The sequence below is a fragment of the Oncorhynchus gorbuscha genome, linkage group LG08 (assembly GCF_021184085.1).
Source record: "Oncorhynchus gorbuscha isolate QuinsamMale2020 ecotype Even-year linkage group LG08, OgorEven_v1.0, whole genome shotgun sequence".
Taxonomy (NCBI): domain Eukaryota; kingdom Metazoa; phylum Chordata; class Actinopteri; order Salmoniformes; family Salmonidae; genus Oncorhynchus; species Oncorhynchus gorbuscha.
Genome location: NC_060180.1, coordinates 59,359,060 through 59,378,178, shown reverse-complemented (window position 1 = coordinate 59,378,178; position 19,119 = coordinate 59,359,060). Strand labels below are relative to the sequence as shown.

General features: G+C 44.1%; 1 protein-coding gene across 9 annotated transcripts in view; it reads right to left on the bottom strand.

Annotated features, from left to right (window-relative positions):
* The window catches only part of LOC124041922 (partitioning defective 3 homolog), a 246,588-nt gene that overhangs the window by 176,691 nt on the left and 50,778 nt on the right, over positions 1–19,119 (bottom strand). For all 9 annotated transcript variants that reach the window (XR_006840005.1, XM_046360093.1, XM_046360094.1 and 6 more), the window contains exon 2: positions 15,240–15,341. Coding sequence is in view for 8 of the 9 variants with exons in the window: in XM_046360093.1 (XP_046216049.1) it covers positions 15,240–15,341 (102 nt within the window). In the remaining variant the exon portion in view is untranslated. The remainder of the gene's footprint in view (positions 1–15,239; positions 15,342–19,119) is intronic.

The following is a 19,119-nucleotide window of genomic DNA, read 5'->3' as shown; positions in this document are numbered from 1 at the left end:
CCACTAATGACACCCGAATGTGTAATTACATACCAACGTACACGGTGAGCCCAACCTGCTAACGAGCTTTACGTGCTAAAGTCCAACCTCAAAACACAATGGAAAATCCTAAACCTGTAACAAGTGTAAGAGGTGTGCAACACATTCAGCAGAAAATGTTTTCAGATGATAACAGATGTGCAACGCCATTTGGCTAGCAGCCACAAATAGATAGGTACATTAGCTTACAATGAAAAAGCAAGGCGTTTTTGTCAGAGAACGCAGCCAGCAAAATTCTCTAATGTTTTGCTTCAAGTAAAGACTGCAATTTAAAATGCAAGTTTAAGAATAACTACACTGGAGGAAAGTACCGGAGAAAAGTTGTCCACACATCAGATCGTGTCAGAATTCGGTCTGGTGATGCAATGAGGGGAGCAAAGATATTTCATCCAAGTGGAGAAGTACAACTGAAGCAGGAAATTGTCCTTTTACATTCATGATTTTGACCGTGGCTGAAGCCAAGTAGAATTTACAATAAGAAGCGTTTTAGATCGGCATTTACTAAACCAAGCAAGATACTTTTTCTACATTTGATCTTTTCCTTTCTGCATGAAAATGGCAAAATCCTGCATTAACACAATCCCTGGTGATGTCTTGGATTTGCCCCAAACATAACACTTTGTATTTTTACAGTATAACTTTAGTGCCTTATTGTAAACTGGATGCACCTTTTGGAATATGTTTATTCTGTACAGACTTCCTTTTCACTCTGTCATTTGTTAGTATTGTGGAGTAACTACAATTTTGATCCATCCTCAGTTCTATCACAGCCATTAAAAACTGTAAAAAATGTCTAAAAAACATAATTCTACTTTGACATTGTGTGTGTGTGTGTGTGTGTGTGTGTGTGTGTGTGTGTGTGTGTGTGTGTGTGTGTGTGTGTGTGTGTGTGTGTGTGTGTGTGTGTGTGTGTGTGTGTGTGTGTGTGTGTGTGTGTGTGTGTGTGTGTGTGTGTGTGTGTGTGTGTGTGTGTGTGTGTGTGTGTGGATCAGTGACACATTCTCAATTTAAACCATTTCAATTCCTGATGATAAATGAGGCGTAGCCTACTCGAGCAGGCTGTAAAAGAAAGGGATACAAATGTTACCTTAAAGATGGAATCCTTAGCGGTGAAACTGCCACGTCCGCTTGTGATATTACAAAGATGTTACTTCAAACCACAAAGACTATTTTCTTTTGGACATCGCATATAATAATAATAAATGCCATTTAGCAGACGCTTTTATCCAAAGCGACTTACAGTCATGTGATGCTAGATGCTCATCTCCTCCAGTTAAAAACAAAACAAATGTGACTGGGGCGCTGTTTCACCTTGGATCCCAGCTTTAAAGAGGGAGCAAAAGAAAAAGCTTGTGTCTTAACTTCTTTGGGACTGGGGGGCAGTATTGAGTAGCTTGGATAAAAAGGTGCCCAGAGTAAACGGCCTGCTACCCAGGCCTAAAAGCTAGAATATGCATATAATTAGTAGATTTGAATGATGTCTGTGAGTATAACAGAACTCATATGGCAGGCAAAAACATGAGAGAAAAATCCAACCAGGAAGTGGGAAATCTGAGGTTTGTAGTTTTTCAAGTCATTACCTATCGAATATAGTGTCTATGGGGTCATATTGCACTTCCTATGGCTTCCACTAGATGTCAACAGTCTTTAGAACCTTGTTTGAGGCTTCTACTATGAAGGAGGAGAGAATGAGAGCTGTTTCAACCAGGTGTCTGGCAGAGTGCCATGAGCTCAGTCTCGCGCGCTCCCGTGAGAGTTAACTGCGTTCCTTTTCATTTCTAAAGACAAAGGATTTCTCCAGTTGGAACATTATTGAACATTTATGTTAAAAACATTAACAGAACATTTTGACTTTTCGTCTGGACCTAGTGATCGCGCCTCATGAATTTGGATTACTGGGCAAAACGCGAACAAAAAGGGAGGTATTTGGCCATAAATTATGGACATTTATTGTGGAACTGGGATTCCTGGGAGTGCATTCTGATGAAGATCAAAGGTAAGTGCCAAAGGTAAGTGCCATTTATAATGCCATAATGCTGACTTCTGTTGACTCCACAACATGGCGGGTATCTGTATGGCTTGTTTTTGCGTCTGAGCTTTTTCCGTAAAGTTTTTTTGAAATCTGACACAGCGGTTGCATTAAGCCATTCTCTGAATTACTGTATCTTGCCTCCATGTACAGATCCCCACTCGTCTCAGAGTTTGCACCTAAAAAGGCTTGCTACATTATCAACAACAGTCCTGGCCACAGACCCATGACAGAGCAGGAGAGCCAACCAAAAGCCTCATCACAACAAAGCAGATCAAAGGCGTCGCTCATTCGCTCTCTACAGTCCCGCAACTGCTCCCCATCTCCCTGGCTGTATGACTATGACTCACTCATGTAAACGTGGGTGTGTTCCTCTCATGGGGGATGGGCTGAATGAAGGTGAGACTTAACGGTAGCCTACACACACCATTGCTACATACACTGCTTTATGTGGTTCATCATAGCTCCATGGAAACCTAGGCTAACAAGGAAGGCTACCATTGAGCCACAGAGCGCTGGCAAGGTATTTCCCATAAGAGGCTGTGCGTGCTCCCATAAGGCTGGCTTTCATTAACTCGCCAACTACACTGACATTTTGGGAAGTACAACACGTGGCTTGTAAAACACAAGGTATATTCAGTCTTTACAGAAGGAAACACCCAATATACACTGCTCAAAAAAATAAAGGGAACACTTAAACAACACAATGTAACCAAGTCAATCACACTTATGTGAAATCACACTGTCCATTTAGGAAGCAACACTGATTGACAATAAATTGCACATGCTGTTGTGCAAATGGAATAGACGACAGGTGGAAATTATAGGCAATTAGCAAGACACCCCCAATAAAGGAGTGGTTCTGCAGGTGGGGACCACAGACCACTTCTCAGTTCCTATGCTTCCTGGCTGATGTTGTGGTCACTTTTGAATGCTGGCGTTGCTTTCACTCTAGTGGTAGCATGAGACAGAGTCTACAACCCACACAAGTGGCTCAGGTAGTGCAGCTCATCCAGGATGGCACATCAATGCGAGCTGTGGCAAGAAGGTTTGCTGTGTCTGTCAGCGTAGTGTCCAGAGCATGGAGGCGCTACCAGGAGACAGGCCAGTACATCAGGAGATGTGGAGGAGGCCGTAGGAGGGCAACAACCCAGCAGCAGGACCGCTACCTCCGCCTTTGTGCAAGGAGGAGCACTGCCAGAGCCCTGCAAAATGACCTCCAGCAGGCCACAAATGTGCATGTGTCTGCTCAAACGGTCAGAAACAAACTCCATGAGGGTGGTATGAGGGCCCAATGTCCACAGATGGGGGTTGTGCTTACAGCCCAACACTGTGCAGGACATTTGGCATTTGCCAGAGAACACCAAGATTGGCAAATTCGCCACTGGCGCCCTGTGCTCTTCACAGATGAAAGCAGGTTCACACTGACCACGTGACAGACGTGACAGAGTCTGGAGACGCCGTGGAGAGCGTTCTGCGGCCTGCAACATCCACCAGCATGACCGGTTTGGTGGTGGGTCAGTCAAGGTGTGGGGTGGCATTTCTTTGGGGGGGCCGCACAGCCCTCCATGTGCTAGCCAGAGGTAGCCTGACTGCCATTAGGTACCGAGATGAGATCCTCAGACCCCTTGTGAGACCATATGCTGGTGCGGTTGGCCCTGGGTTCCTCCTAATGCAAGACAATGCTAGACCTCATGTGGCTGGAGTGTGTCAGCAGTTCCTGAAAGAGGAAAGCATTGATGCTATGGACTGGCCCGCCCGTTCCGCAGACCTGAATCCAATTGAGCACATCTGGGACATCATGTCTCGCTCCATCCACCAACGCCACGTTGCACCAGACGGTCCAGGAGTTGGCGGATGCTTTAGTCCAGGTCTGTGAGGAGATCCCTCAGGAGACCATCCGCCACCTCATCAGGAGCATGCCCAGGCGTTGTAGGGAGGTCATACAGGCACGTGGAGGCCACACACACTACGGAGTCTCATTTTTACTTGTTTTAAAGGACATTACATCAAAGTTGGATCAGCCTGTAGTGTGGTTTTCCACTTTAATTTTGAGTGAGACTCCAAATTCAGATCCCCATGGGTTGATAAATTTGATTTCCATTAATAATTTGTGTGATTTTGTTGTCAGCACATTCAAATATGTAAAGAAAAAATCATTTAATAAGAATATTTCATTCATTCAGATCTAGGATGTGTTATTTTAGTGTTCCCTTTATTTTTTTGAGCAGTGTATTTTTCTGTATACAGGCCTACTCCTAGGTCAATGTAAGTCGCTCTGGATAAGAGCGTCTGCTAAATGACTTAAATGTAAATGTAAAATGTACAGTGAATTTCTTGACAAATGTGCGTCACGCTGGTCTTAATGAGTAGTGCCCAAATGATGAATACCCAGTGACAGCTTCCTTTCAGCATTTAACCATAATTAATATTGAGTTTTCCGCTTCCATTCAGTTTAAATCCCCTTCAAGTGTTTGAGTGTTTAAATGGCCACTTGTGTTTAGCAGCAGCTACCAACATATCATATGAATCATGTTCCTGAATTGGTCTTAGCCAGTAGACTCTCTGGTCTACCACTACAGAGGCCTAAAAAGGTCTTGCAGCGAAAGTTGGCAAATCCACATGCTGAGGTAAAAATGGTGTGTGCGCGCGGGCAGTAAGACCCAGCACCACGGATATGAAAAGCATGGTACCTTAGTGTGTGTTAACCTCATCTATAGACCTTTCTATCAACCACATCTTAGCAGAGTCCTATAGACACCATGCTGTTCCTATTAGGGCAGGACGCAGGAGGAGCGTGGAACAGAAGGTCATTAGTTAGCAGCTCTTCTCTGAAGGAGGTCTTTGATGGAGAGGCAGATGAAGGATATCACACACACAGGTCACCACTAGGTTATGTAGTGATGGGTGGAGACCGGTATACCTACTATTTGATGGGGGTGGGGGCCACAAAAAAACAAGTCGTCACGAGGGGCCGCAGTGGCTCGTGGTTCTGCATACCCACATACATCCCCAACAAAATACAGTGCGAGCAAAGTATTTTAGTGGCCCCACCTTGTGACAGTGAAGAGAAAAAACAATGTATGTTTTAAAATGTAATTTCCTTCAATTCTACACATTTTTCCATGGGGGGGGCAAACGTTTGCCGTTTTCAATGTGATAACTGATGAAGAAATGGGCTCTACCCCGGTCGGTAATTCAGCCATGCTTACTTTTTTTTTTTAAATGTTTTTCTTTCCACACAACTGTATTTATATTTAATGCTTTAGAATACATAAGACATTCCTCATAATTACCAGTATGTATTATAATGGGGTCAATACTCATTTTTAAAGCATCATAAAACATGTGCTCCAAAAATCAATGCACTTGGTGGACAAACAAGCAGGCTAAATATAGAGAGCCCAAAATCAATACATGTAAACATTTATGTTTTTGTGGATATAACACAATTGAACAGCACCCTCCCAAAGCGGAACACTGCAGGGTTTGTCGATAAACTTGGATTTGTTTGATTTCACAAATGGCTGTTACCTCACCATCCTTGTTCTCTATGGAGCACAAGCCCACATTGTTTCACTTTCAGCAGATGTACAATTGAGCCCAAACCCTGAGTCTTGTATAGCAGGTAACACCACCCGATGCAGCACATTGGCCTGATAGGTCACCCCTCAACGTGGGTACGTATCCTGGCGCCACCGCTACCTCAGCATCTCCCTACCCCACTGTCCCCCTGCTCATTTCCACATCAGTCTCAATAAGTTAATAATACTGAAGCCAAGCCCCTGCCTTCCAACGAGAGGTGTCCTGCAATTCAGGACAGGGCAGGAGTGAGTCAGTCCTACCCCATTCCATCCAGACCAGCATGCCATAGAGGGGGAATCAGTATGTAACAGTCAGACAGGGATTCCAGTCATAGAAACACTTCAGTGGTTTCACTGGGTCCAATGAGTGGTTTGACTTGCTGGGGTGTGTCCTAAATCACTATTCTTATAGGTCCTGGTCAAAAGTAGTGCACTACACACAGTGTAAAAACCATTAAGAGCACCTGCTCTTTCAATAACAGACTGACCGAGTGAATCCAGATTAAAGCTATGATCCCTTATTGATGTCACCTGGTAAATCCATCTCAATCAGTGTAGATGAAGGGGTAGAAACAGGTTAAAGAAGGATTTTAAGGGGTGAGACATGGATTGTGTATGTGCCATTCAGAGGGTGAATGAACAAGACAAAGGATCTAAGTGCCTTTGAATGTGGTGTTAGAAGGTGCCAGGCGCACTAGTTTAGGTACATCAAGAACTGCAACGCTGCTGGGTTTTTCATGCTCAACAGTTTCCTGTGTGTATCAAGAATGGTCCACCACCCTAAGGACAACTGTGGGAAGCACCGCCCATGTACCACACTGACAGATGGACAGGTTAGCCCTCGTCCATCCATGTGCGTGTTTAATTGAATTTAAAGTGGATCTACTCACTTTATGACAGCACCCATTTTGATTTGAACAAAACCTTCAACAATTATTTTCCCTTTGTAGAAGTACTCAGAATGTGACTTTTTGGACCCGAATGCCAAAACATTCATGTTAAGGTAAAATGTTTTTCTTTTCTTTTCAAGGAATAAAATAGTTTGATAATCTATTCCGGTGATGAAGACATGGATGTTTCATGGTATGGTGGGCTGGGGTTGTAAAATAGGTCAACTTTGAGCCTCTTTATCGCTGGAAGGTTTTGCATTCAGGTCCAAAAAGCAACTTTCTGAGCACCGCTACAACGGGTAGATATGTACGGAAGGTTTAGTTCAAATCAAAAGGGGTGCTGTCAAAAAGTGATTGAATTTAAATGTATTTACACAGAAGTGCGTGTCTGTCAAGAAGTGATTAGGTGGAGATGGCCCGTGCAGCTGTCTGCCCTGCCCAGACACATGGATTCCACTGTGTGTGTGTGCGCGTACGCGTGTCCTTCCCAGACACATGGGGAATGTGGGGTTGAAACAGCATAGCCCTGAAGAGTTCATGACCTCAGGAGGGTGCAGGGACACGCCAGTCACCTGGCACCAAGGTTGTGTGTGTGTTGAATGTCCTATCCTCCATCTCTGGGTAATTATTACTAGGCAGGGCGGACATTGACTGACCGTTAAAGACGGAAATACCATCAAGGCTCAAGGCTCAAGGCTGGACTGTGGGCCAAAGGAGAACACATGGAGGGAGGGACAGACAGAAAGACACACAGCATCTGAAAAAACACTCAGTGAATCCCTGAGCTGTCTGCCACCATTCCTGGCAGCAGCGATGACACGCTGTAACCCAATAAAAGCCACATCGCTCACCAGGCCACACATTCCTTCTCCACAGTCTTTAAAAAGCATCTCACATATGTCAGAGATGCAGAGCGAGTTGCCAGGAGAGTGGAGTCATGTTTAGTGTGGTGGTTATTGGGCTAGTAGCCGATTATGGCATTATACAGCTATGTAATTAACTCCAGGTCAGAACTGTTGTAGCCACAGAAGTGGAATGAGTAGAGCAGGAATCCGCAATCAACTCTTCATTCAAGTCTACCTATTACATTTCTATGGCTGTAGAGTATCAGACTAAACTGACTGACACAACAATATATACAGACATAATGTGTGTCCCAAATGGCATCCGATATAGCGTACTACTTTTCACCAGTGCCCACAGGGAATAGTGTGCGATGGAGACATGGCAAGGAAGAAGAACATGGAGAGGAGTAGGAAGGACACCAGATACGGGTGACTGTGTTTCCATGGAATGAGTCTGCCTCAAATCTCAACATTCACCTTTGTAGCACACCGCTTACTTTGTGCAATTTGTCTGTCTCATTTGTTGAATTGGGATCTGAAAAGTGCATGTACCTACATAGCTGCTCAAAGCGGTGGCGTGTCATATTGCTACCCACCTAGGGCGTCCTGAGGGTGGCGTCAGTAGACCAGTGCGGGGGACCCTGTAAAGGCCCCTTCCCAGAAACCGCATGCGCTCATCCCTGAAGGCATTCAAAATGCAGCTTGTGCATTCACTTGGCTCCCGTGGCAGAAAGCAGGGAGCCAAGAGTGTGTCACCCGGGGGTGTGGACCGAGTTGTTACTCATCATTTGAAAGCAGGCCACTCCCTGGGGAAGTTTAAAGGGTGTAGGAGACAGTGTGTGGTGTGTATCCAGAGTGGACACAGGGCAAAGAGTGAGAGATATCTAGTAACTTCCTCCGAGTGCTCTACGTGTTCTGTGCCACTTTGCAGGATGGGGCCGTGCTTCCAGAAGATCCATGACATGTTGTAGGCTAAATGTAAACACTCAAATGACAGGGGAAATATGAATTTTTCCTCTCCAAATCGTATTAGGGAAATTGTGTACTTTTTAGAATTGTACTTCTCTGAAATCTCTGTATGCATTCACTGAATTGTCGTCAAATTAGGCTACTACTTCTACATTTTGCTTCAGGCATGGTCTGTACTAATCCTTATTGAGGGCGTCTATATTTTGAAATAGTCTGAATGGTTGTTTGTATTTTTACATTGTTACAGAAGTAAGAATTGTTGTCAATCAAATAGCCTACTTTGTGTGGGTTTTGAAATACTTTCTGAATATTGTCCTCCGGTTACATTTTCACATATTTATAAGTATAATAGATTATACTTAGTAAATTTGACTAAATTACTCACTCAAAATGTACTACAATTTAAATACTCTTGTTTATTGTTGTGTTGAGTGTTAATAATGTCTACACAATGGAAGACTATGAGTGTTATTCACATCGACATGAATGTGGTGTTATTAAAGAAGAGGTGGTGCTCTTTAAAACTAAGTTAACGAATGACAATTACAAGTTCTTTGTTTTTGGAAGTCTACAGCAGCGTTCCAGAATTATCTTGGGGTCTAAAGGGTTAACATGACTTGAATGAACATATGACATTACCATGGAATTATTGCATGACAATCCTAGGCGACCCATGAGTGGACCAGTTTACCAGTCAAATTGCCAGGGTTAGAGGTTCCAAGCCTGTTCTATTCATTCTCTCCCTCTACGTTTGCTGCTGATGCAGCAGCATTGTGGTCATTCAGTCAGCTGTTCATTTGAATTGAAGTTTAATTTATGGTTAAGACGATTATTTTATTTTCATGACTGTCTTCATCCATAACCGTCAGTTACGCAGCTATACGGTAATTGTGCCAGCGCTAAGGTCACAGCATTCACTTACCCCCTTTATTGTAGAGATGCTGATCCACTAACTAACCATTTATTGTGGAGAGAAGCTTCCGTCAGCCACTAACCGTATGCTTACTAACTACACCCATAACTGCTTACTAACTACACCCATAACTGAACGAAGCTGCTCTCTCCCCCCGCCCATCTCCCTCTACAGATTAATTCAAGCTGTCAGTCACTTCCAATCCCAGTCTCATTCATCATCCATCCCCCTTGAATAGAATCACAGGCTTTAAAAAAAAAAAAAAATTTAAACAAACAAATCGGACATGGGCCCTAATCTAATAGACAACAGCGAGGCAGTTAACCCACTGTTCCCCGGGTGCCGAAGATGTTGATGTCGATGAAGGCAGCCCCCAGCACCTCTGATTCAAAGGGGTTAAATACTGAAGACACTTCAGCTGAAGGCATTCAGTTGTACAACTGACTAGGTATCCCCCTTTCCAAGTTTCCATTCAGCCTTTTTATGCAAGTAAATTACATGTCAGCTAAATATATTCACGACAGGCCTGGTGGAAACGGAACATTTTCGGTAAACTTTTAAAATGTTCACAAAACACGCTAGACAAGTTGGCTGATTAATTAGGGCCGATTTCAAGTGGTCATAACAAATTGGTAATCAGCCTTTTTGGACACCGATTACATTGCAATCCATGAGGAGACTGCGTGGCAGGCTGACCACCTGATACGCGAGTGCAGAAGCAGAAGGACCTGTGGCTGCAAGGAGCCAAGGTAAGTAGCTAGCTAGCATTAAAATTATCTTTACATAATCACTAGTTAACTACAAATGGTTGATGATATTACTAGGGTAACTAGCTTGTCCTGCTCATTAACTCAATAGCGAAAAAAGCACAATCATTGCACACAAATGTACCTAACCATAAACAGCCATGTTTCTTTCTTAAAATCAAGTTTTTTTATTATTATTTTTTAATTCTGGTGACATGTTTTTAAGTGGGAGAACTTGCAATTGGTGGCTGACTAAATACTTTTTTGCCCCACTGTACATAAGAAATGAACTGCAAAAGTTATTTTTATGTGCACTATGTCATCACACACAGCCTTTTATCCTCAACAAGTCAATTTGATAGTAACATCTCTGGTGGGGAAAAGCGCATACTACTTTTATGCATTTTTGAGAATATTTGCATGAAAATCTGTCTCCAATTGGATTGGAAACATGCATACACTCTCAAACAAACCCACACCATGGTCTGGATAGAGCCCGAATCAGGCTGTACACTCTCAAACAAACCCACACCATGGTCTGGATAGAGCCCGAATCAGGCTGTACACTCTCAAACAAACCCACACCATGGTCTGGATAGAGCCCGAATCAGGCTGTACACTCTCAAACAAACCCACACCATGGTCTGGATAGAGCCCGAATCAGGCTGTAAACTCTCAAACAAACCCACACCATGGTCTGGATAGAGCCCGAATCAGGCTGTAAACTCTGGTAAGAGTCACTCACATTAAGCAGGTTTGCTACATCCACTGCGTAAGAAGAACGTTAGTCTAAAATTTACTCACTTGTATATGCAATACACACTGTACCAAGCCTACATCTGGTGGAGGTTTCCCACATGGATTCCCATATTAAATCCCGGCTGCAACTCATTACAGCATCCTAATGTTATCATTACGTTGGTCACATTCAGTCCAGTGTATTGCGGTAACACGGATTCTGATAAAGCCCGGTGCCCTTGGCGCACAGCAGAACCAGCTGAGAAGGTGACCCATGATGACCTCTGTTGTCCCTCACTCAGAGGATTCGCTCTCCATCAGACTCATTTCATAATGGTGAAACATTGAGAGATGCGGAAATGAGACGAGTGGCCAGAGGGCAACGGACGCAGCTTACAACTCTGTACTCTGCGTTTGACCTAACTGTGTCTGTCGTAAAAGGCACCTGATTCCCTAGAGAGAGCCATATGGTCCCTGGTTTAAAGTAGTACATCATATAGGGAATAGGGTTGGCTGCGGTCATAGTCTATTCTGTGGAGAGGGGTGAGTGAAGTAGCCCAAGCATTTTCTAAGTAGACAGACAGTTTACTGCTTGCCTCGTCTATTTATGCATCTATGTTATTGATGAAAAACAAACATATGGATTCACACATCTGGACAGGTCAAGAAGCGGAAAGACCTACATGGTCATTGGAAAAACACATTTTCCCATTGTTCTAACACCAACAGACACCAACAGAAAGTCTTAATCGGGTGTTGGGGCACTACGAACCAGAACTGCTTCAATGCACCTTGGCATAGATTCTCCAGAATCTCACACAAGTTTTTAATTGGGTTGAGATCAGTTGACAGACAGCCATGGCATAAATCATTTTCATGCTCATTAAACCAATCAGTGACCACTCGTGCCCAGTGGATGGGGGAATTTTCATCCCATGGGGGTATAGCCTCATTAGCCAAAACGAATGGCCTCCCCAGCATTTTTCTAAAACACCTTACGCATGATGGAATTTCTATATAGTTTGTATCCTCAAGTCAAATCCAATCGTATTTGTCAAGTGCACCTAATACAACAGGTAAGGTTTTTAATACAACCTTAACTCTATTTCTTGTACTGCATATTTGGTAAAGAAAATATTTACTAAATAAACTAAAGTAATAAATACAAAAGAACACAATAACGAGGCTATATACAGGAGGTACCGGTACCGAGTCAATGTGCAGGGGTACAGGTTAGTCAAGGTAATTTGTATATATTAGGTGGGAAGTGCTATTGCATAAATAATAAACAGCAAGAGGCAGCAGTGGAAAATGTAAATAGTCCGTGTGGCCAGTTCAATAATTATTTAGCAGCATTTTTTCCCACTTTTATTTAACCAGGTAAGCTCGTTGAGACAAGTTCTCATTTACAACTGCGACCTGGACAAGATAAAGCATTGCAGTGCGACACAGAGTTACACATGGAATAAACAAATGTACAGTCAATTACACAATAGAAAAGGTCTATATACAGTGTGTGCAAATGGCGTGAGGTGGTAAGGCAATAAATAGGCCATAGTAGCGAAGTAATTACAATTTAGCAAAATAACACTGGAGTAATAGATGTGCAGATAATGATGTGCAAGTAGAAATACTGGTGTGCAAAAGAGCAAAAAAGTTAAAAACAATATGGGGATGAGGTAGGTAGATTGGATGGGCTATTCACAGATGGCCTGTGTACAGCTGCATCGATCAGTAAGCTGCTCAGAGAGCTGATGCTTAAAGTCAGTGAGGGAGATTTTTGCAATTTGTTCCAGTCACTGGCAGCAGAGAACTGGAAGGAAAGGCGGCCAAAGGAGGTGTTGGCTTTGGGGATGACCAGTGAGATACACCTGCTGGAGCGCGTGCTACGGTGGGTGTTATGGTGACCAGTGAGCTAAGATAAGGCGGGGCTTTACCTAGCAAAGACTTAAAGATGACCTGGAGCCAGTGGGTCTGGCGACGAATATGTCGCGAGGGCCAGCTGACGAGAGCATACAGGTCGCAATGGTGGGTAGTATATGGTGGTTTGTTGACAAAAAGGATGGCACTGTGATAGACTGCATCCAATTGTCTGAGTAGAGTGTTGGAGGCTACTTTGTAAATGACGTCGCCAAAGTCGAGGACAGTTAGTTTTGCGATGGTGTTTGGCAGCGTGAGTGGAGACTTTGTTGCGAAATAGGATGCAAATTCTAGATTTAATTTTTGATTGGAGATGGTTAATATGAGTCTGGAAGGAGAGTTTACAGTCTAGCCAGACACTTAGAATATGTGGACAACTACAAATACCTAAGTCAGAACCGTCCAGAGTAGTGATGCAAGTCTGGCGGGCAGAGATCAGTTGAAAGGCATGCATTTAATTTTACTAGCGTTTAAGAGCAGTTGGAGGCCACAGAAGGAGAGTTGGATGGCATTGAAGCTTGTTTGGAGGTTTGTTAACACAGGGTCCAAAGAAGGGCTTGAGGATAGAAGCTGTTAAGGAGCCTTTAGGACCTAGACTTGGCATTCCAGTACCGCTTGCCGTGCGGTAGCAGAGAGAACAGTCTATGACATGTAACTGGAGTCCCTGACAATTTTATGGGCTTTCCTGACATAAAGGTATAAGTATAAAGGTCCTGGATTGCAGTAAGCTTGGACCCAGTGATGTACTGGGTCGTACGCACTACCCCCTGTAGCGCCTTACGGTTGGATGCCGAGCAATTGCCATATCAAGCGGTGAGGCAACCGGTCAAGATGCTTGCGACGGTGCATCCGTAGGACCTTTTGAGGATCTGGGGATCCATACCAAATATTTTCAGTCTACTCAGGGGGGAAAAGGTGTTGTCGTGTCCTCATGACTGTCTTGGTATGTTTGGACCATGGTAGTTTGTTGGACACGAGAGAGCTAGAAACACTCGACCAGCTCCACTACAACCTCGATGTGAATGGGGGCGTGTTCGGTCCTCCTTTTCTTGTAGTCCACGATCAGCTCCTTTGTCTTGCTCATGTTGAGAGGTGTTGTTTTCCTGGTACCACACTGTCAGGTCTCTGACCTACCTAGAGGTGGTCTCATCGTTGTCAGTGATCAGGCTTATTACGGACCCGTGTTAACGATCAGCGTGGCAGATGTGTTGTTACCTACCCTTACCACCTGGGGGAAGTCCATCAGGAAGTCCAGGATCCAGTTGCAGCGGCAGGTGTTTAGTCCCAGGGTCCTTAGCTTAGTGATGAGCTTTGAGGGTACTATGGTGTTGAACACTGAACTGTCGTCAATGAACAGAATTCGCACATAGGCGTTCCTTTTCCCCAGGTGTGAAAGGGCAGTGTGGGGTGCAATAGAGTTTGCGTCATTGGTGGATCTGTTGGGGCCGTATGCAAATTGGAGTGGGTCTAGGGTTTGCGGTATAATGGTGTTGATGGTGTTGATGTAAGCCATGAACAGCCTTTTAAAGCACTTCATTGCTACCGATGTGAGTGCTATGGGGCGGTAGTCATGTAGGCAGGTTACCTTCACTTTCTTGGGGACTATGGTGGTCTGTTTGAAACATGTAGGTATTACAGAATCGGTCATGGTGAGGATGAAAATGTCAGTGAAGACACTTGCCAGTTGGTCCGTGCATGCCCAGTACACGTCCTGGTAATCTGCCCTGTGACCTTGTGAATGTTGACCAGTTTAAAAAGGTCTTGCTCACATCAGCTACAGAGAGCACGATTACACAGTTCTCTGGGAACAGCTGATGCTCTCATGCCTGCTTCAGTGTTGCTTGCCTCGAAGTGAGGATAAAAGGCATTTAGGTCATTTGGTAGGCTCGCGTCACTGGGCAGCTCGCGTCTGGTTTCCCCTTTGTAGTCCGAAATTGTTTGCAAGCCCTGCCACATCCAACGAGCGTCAGAGCCGGTTCAGTAGGATTCAATCTTAGTCCTGTATTGGCGCTTTGCCTGTTCATCAGAGGGGATAACAGGATTTCTTATAAGCATCCAGAGTAATGTCCCGCTCCTTGAAAGCGGCAGTTCTAGCCTTTAGCTAGAACTGGATGTTGCTGGATATGTACAAACAGTCACTGTGGGGACGACAACGTTGTTGATGCATTTATTGATGAAGTCAGTGACTGAGGTGGTATACTCCTGAATGCCAATGGATGAATCCCGAAACATGCATTTCCATTATTTTGGCAGCAACCTAGCTCCCTGTATCAAACAACAAATGCCAAGCACTAACCAGATAGCCAGTGTTGTTGCCAAAAGGGTTGTTCACATACAGTGTAGGCAAAACCTACTTATGCCCTGAGTTTTTTCTCTCATGTCATCCTTTATACATGATGACACATGGCCATTGCTTGAAGTAGCATTTCCAACCACGTGTTTACTATAGGACAGTGAACGACTGACAGGACAGGCAGGAGAAAGTGCTAGAAAACAGCAGGTTGGACTCAAACTCACTCTCTCACGGTCTTATACCGCTATACACCCCATGCTTCAGTTCCCTTACCCGGTCTTTGTCATCAGCCACATCACACAGCACGTCATCCAGGTCCAGGATACCTCCGTCCCCATGCTCCAACCGGTGCACCTGTAACCAGTAGCTGGCATCCTAGGGGAAGAAGAAGATGATTCACATATTGTCCATTTACTGCATAAGCAAGAGAAATGGGTCTTATATCTACATATCTCATTGTCTCTGGTAAACATACCCATACAACACATGGAGAGGACAGAGACGACCTGAGCGTGTGGGAGGAGGGAGAGGAGAGAAAGAAGGGAGAGATGTTTAGGGCCAATCTTGACAGGGTTGAGACGGTTTAAGAGCACAGCGACGTGAAGACAGCCCTGAGGGTAGCCACATCATATATCATTTATATACTGTATTGACTGACAATCTTTCACAATACTGGGAGAATGACCTGCATTACAATCTGGTTCCATTTACAAGAAATGGCCAACGCTAGGGCCATAACACAGCAGACACAGATCAACTGTCAACATGTCCACAGATTAAACAATAAGAGTGTTGGGAAACATCAAGAGAGGAGACAGAGAAATTGAGAGAAAGAGTGAGAAGAACCAAGAGGTAGGCCTACACAGAGTGACAGAGAGGAGAGAGCAGATATACAGAGAGGGATGAATATGGCTGGCTGGCACTGTAATATATTCTGCATTCTGTAACCGTGACTGATGTGTCCCCATGGTGTTAAACCCTGACAGTGAGGGACAATGGAGGAGACCTTGTGGAGCTGACGCATAGCATTAAGATCATTACGACTCTGACAGACAAGTCACTCACCACATTTAGGCAGTACTAGACCCCTGGAAATACCATCTGGGCCAGTATTCATATAGAGTCTCAAAGTAGCAGTGCTGATCTAGGATCTACTGTAAGATCAGGACTGCCATTTATTCATTATGGAGTTAAACGGCTAAACTGATCCTAGATCTTCATTCCTATTCTGGTAGCCTCACTCCTCTCTCCCCCACCCCCTCACACATCAGATCTGGGGAAAGTGTGGAAGGGAGGGGGGGCACCTCTCCACTGATACCCCATTGAAGGAACGGTTTTGGTTCAATCAATCACATATTAATATATGCCATTTAGCAGACGCTTTTATCCAAAGCGACTTACAGTCATGTGTGCATACATTCTACGTAAAGAGGACCTGTCTCAGATGGCAATAAAACAGATTTGTTCCTTAGGGCATACAACGGTAAACTGAGTGTTTGGAAATGTGTGTTTCTTATTGGACCACATCATCCCTCCATGTTTGTCTGTTTTGTTCCATTTGGTGCCTAATGAACACAACCTTGGTAACTCCAAATTAGGGTGCAGCCAGAATGACAGTCTGTCAGGGGGATAGAGGGAGTAGACTACAGGAAAAAGTGGAGAGCAGAGCACACATTTACAACAATAGATTCCTTAACATAACCAGTTAAATTGACAAACTGGACCTCCTCAGTGCATCCTTAAAGAGCCAGTCCCTGAATGGTCAGATGGTTCAGGGCAGGGTGCAAACACAGAGTGTACACAAAACAAATCACAATGGGGGAGGGAGTGACGTGGGGGGTGGCCAAGTGGCCCATTTATTTTCTAAAACACAGTGTACAAACTGGATTGATGTTAATCTATTCCCACGATTTTAGAGCGAGCGCGAGACCGACAGACAGACAGGTTGATCTATGATCCACAGTAAGCACACTGGCCCTGGGGCGAGTAGGCCACTTTGACCCCTTCTACAACACTCGTCAGCCTCTCACTTCAACACTGCAATGGTATGGCCTTTTATGGTCTGTTCAAGGCTGAAGTGTTAAAAAAGGCTGAAGTAGTAAAAAAGGCTACTATTCCCCTTTCTGTGGCCATTCAGTTGCTTACAAGAACACCTATATACTGTATACACAGCTTCAGAGCAGTCATATCCTGGTTGAACCAGAGCCATCAGTGATTTTCACTGAATATTGGCCCATGTCTATTTTGTATTTCTAACCAGGGGGCTTGGCCTCAAGCACGTGTTCTGTGTAGTAGTATCCCCTCAGACTATCTTCTTTGGTTAAACAGGGTCAGCCACATCAGAGAGCAGTGTGTAACATGCATTCCTAGAAGCCCCAGTCCGTCCAGTAAAAACAGCCTAGTGTAAATAACACACCACATCTCCCAGTGGGTTTCTGGATCTGGAGTAAACAAGGACAGTTGTGGTGGTGTAGCATGCTGGAAACCCGGATCCTATTCATTAGTGCACACGTAGCAAATCGTTCGGCAACAAACAGTTTTGCAACGAAAAACAAGCAGGTTCAGGTTGGGCTAGTTCACTCCATGTTTGTTCATTTTCTTCCATTTCGGCACAGCTTCTGGCCTTACTCAACCCCCCACCTTCAGACACACATTACATAAATGATCAACCCCATAGCCTTTAGTGATGGGATCAACAGTTACATATTGGGATTTTTTGTTGATATATCGTGTCGTTGACAAAACCCCAATAGAATTGTTGAGCTTGTTAGCTGTACCGGCACCAAAACAGCAGTATTTTTCCTTCATAGCTTGTTCTCCATATTCTAAATAGGGAGACAATTAGTCGCTTGAATCCAAATGCATCTTATTTCAACAAACACACACAGTGGGAACATCTCAGACAGGCTCCAGCTCTGTCCTCATCAACAGACTCTAGCAGCAACAGGCCTGGAGTTAGAATAGCTGCAGGAACACCCTTCTGGTCTCAAATATGTACAGAAAGTAATGTTACGCGTATAGGAGTATGTGAAGAGTTCAATGAGAAGTCTAGAACTCTGCATGCTATAGCTAAGACTGCTAATCTGATCCTGGGGTTCCCCCTGGTTCACCTAGCTTGGTGGCATGTTGCCTTTGGCCCTACTCCAGACCTGCCCAGAGCCATAGTTAAGGCCCTTCTCTACAAGGATGTGTCCTAGGTTTAGAGGTCGATCGATTAAATCGGAATGGCAGATTAATTAGGGGCCATTTCAAGTTGTCATAACAATCAGTAATCAGCATTATTGGACACCGATCATGGTCGATTACATTGCACTCCATGAGGAGACTGCGTGGCAGGCTGACTACCTGTTATGCGAGTGCAGCCAGGAGCCAAGGTAAGGTGCTAGCTAGCATTAAACGTATCTTATAAAAAACACTCAACATAATCACTAGTTAACTACACATGGTTGATGATATTACTAGTTTATCTAGCTTGTCCTGCGTTGCATATAATCGATGCGGTGCCTGTTAATTTATCATTGAATCATAGCCTATTGTGCCAAATGGTTTTTAACACGCGCATTCACGAAAAAAAGCACTGTCATTGCGCCAAAGTGTACCTAACCATGAACATCAATGCCATTCTTAAAATCAATACACAGGTATATGTTTTTAAACCTGCATATTTAATTCATATTGCCTGCTGACATGAATTTATTTTAACTAGGGAAATTGTGTCACTTCTCTTGAGTTCATTGCACGCAGAGTCAGGGTATATGCAACAGTTTGGGCTGCCTGGCTCATTGAGAACTAATATGACAGAATTTTACGGAATTATGACATAACATTGAAGGTTGTGCAGGAATATTTGGACTTAAGGATGCCTCCCATTAGATAAAATACTGAGCGGTTCCGTATTTCACTGAAAGAATAAACGTTTTGTTTTCGAAATCACAGTTTCTGGATTTGACCATATTAATGACCAACGGCTAGTATTTCTGTGTGTTTTATTATATTAGAATTAAGTCGGATTTGATATTTGATAGAGCAGTCTGAGCAGTGGTGGGCAGCAGCAGGCTCATAAGCATTCATTCAAACAGCACTTTCGTGCGTTTGCCAGCAGCTCTTCGCTGTGCTTCAAAGTATTGAGCAGTTTATCAACTCTCGAGACTGG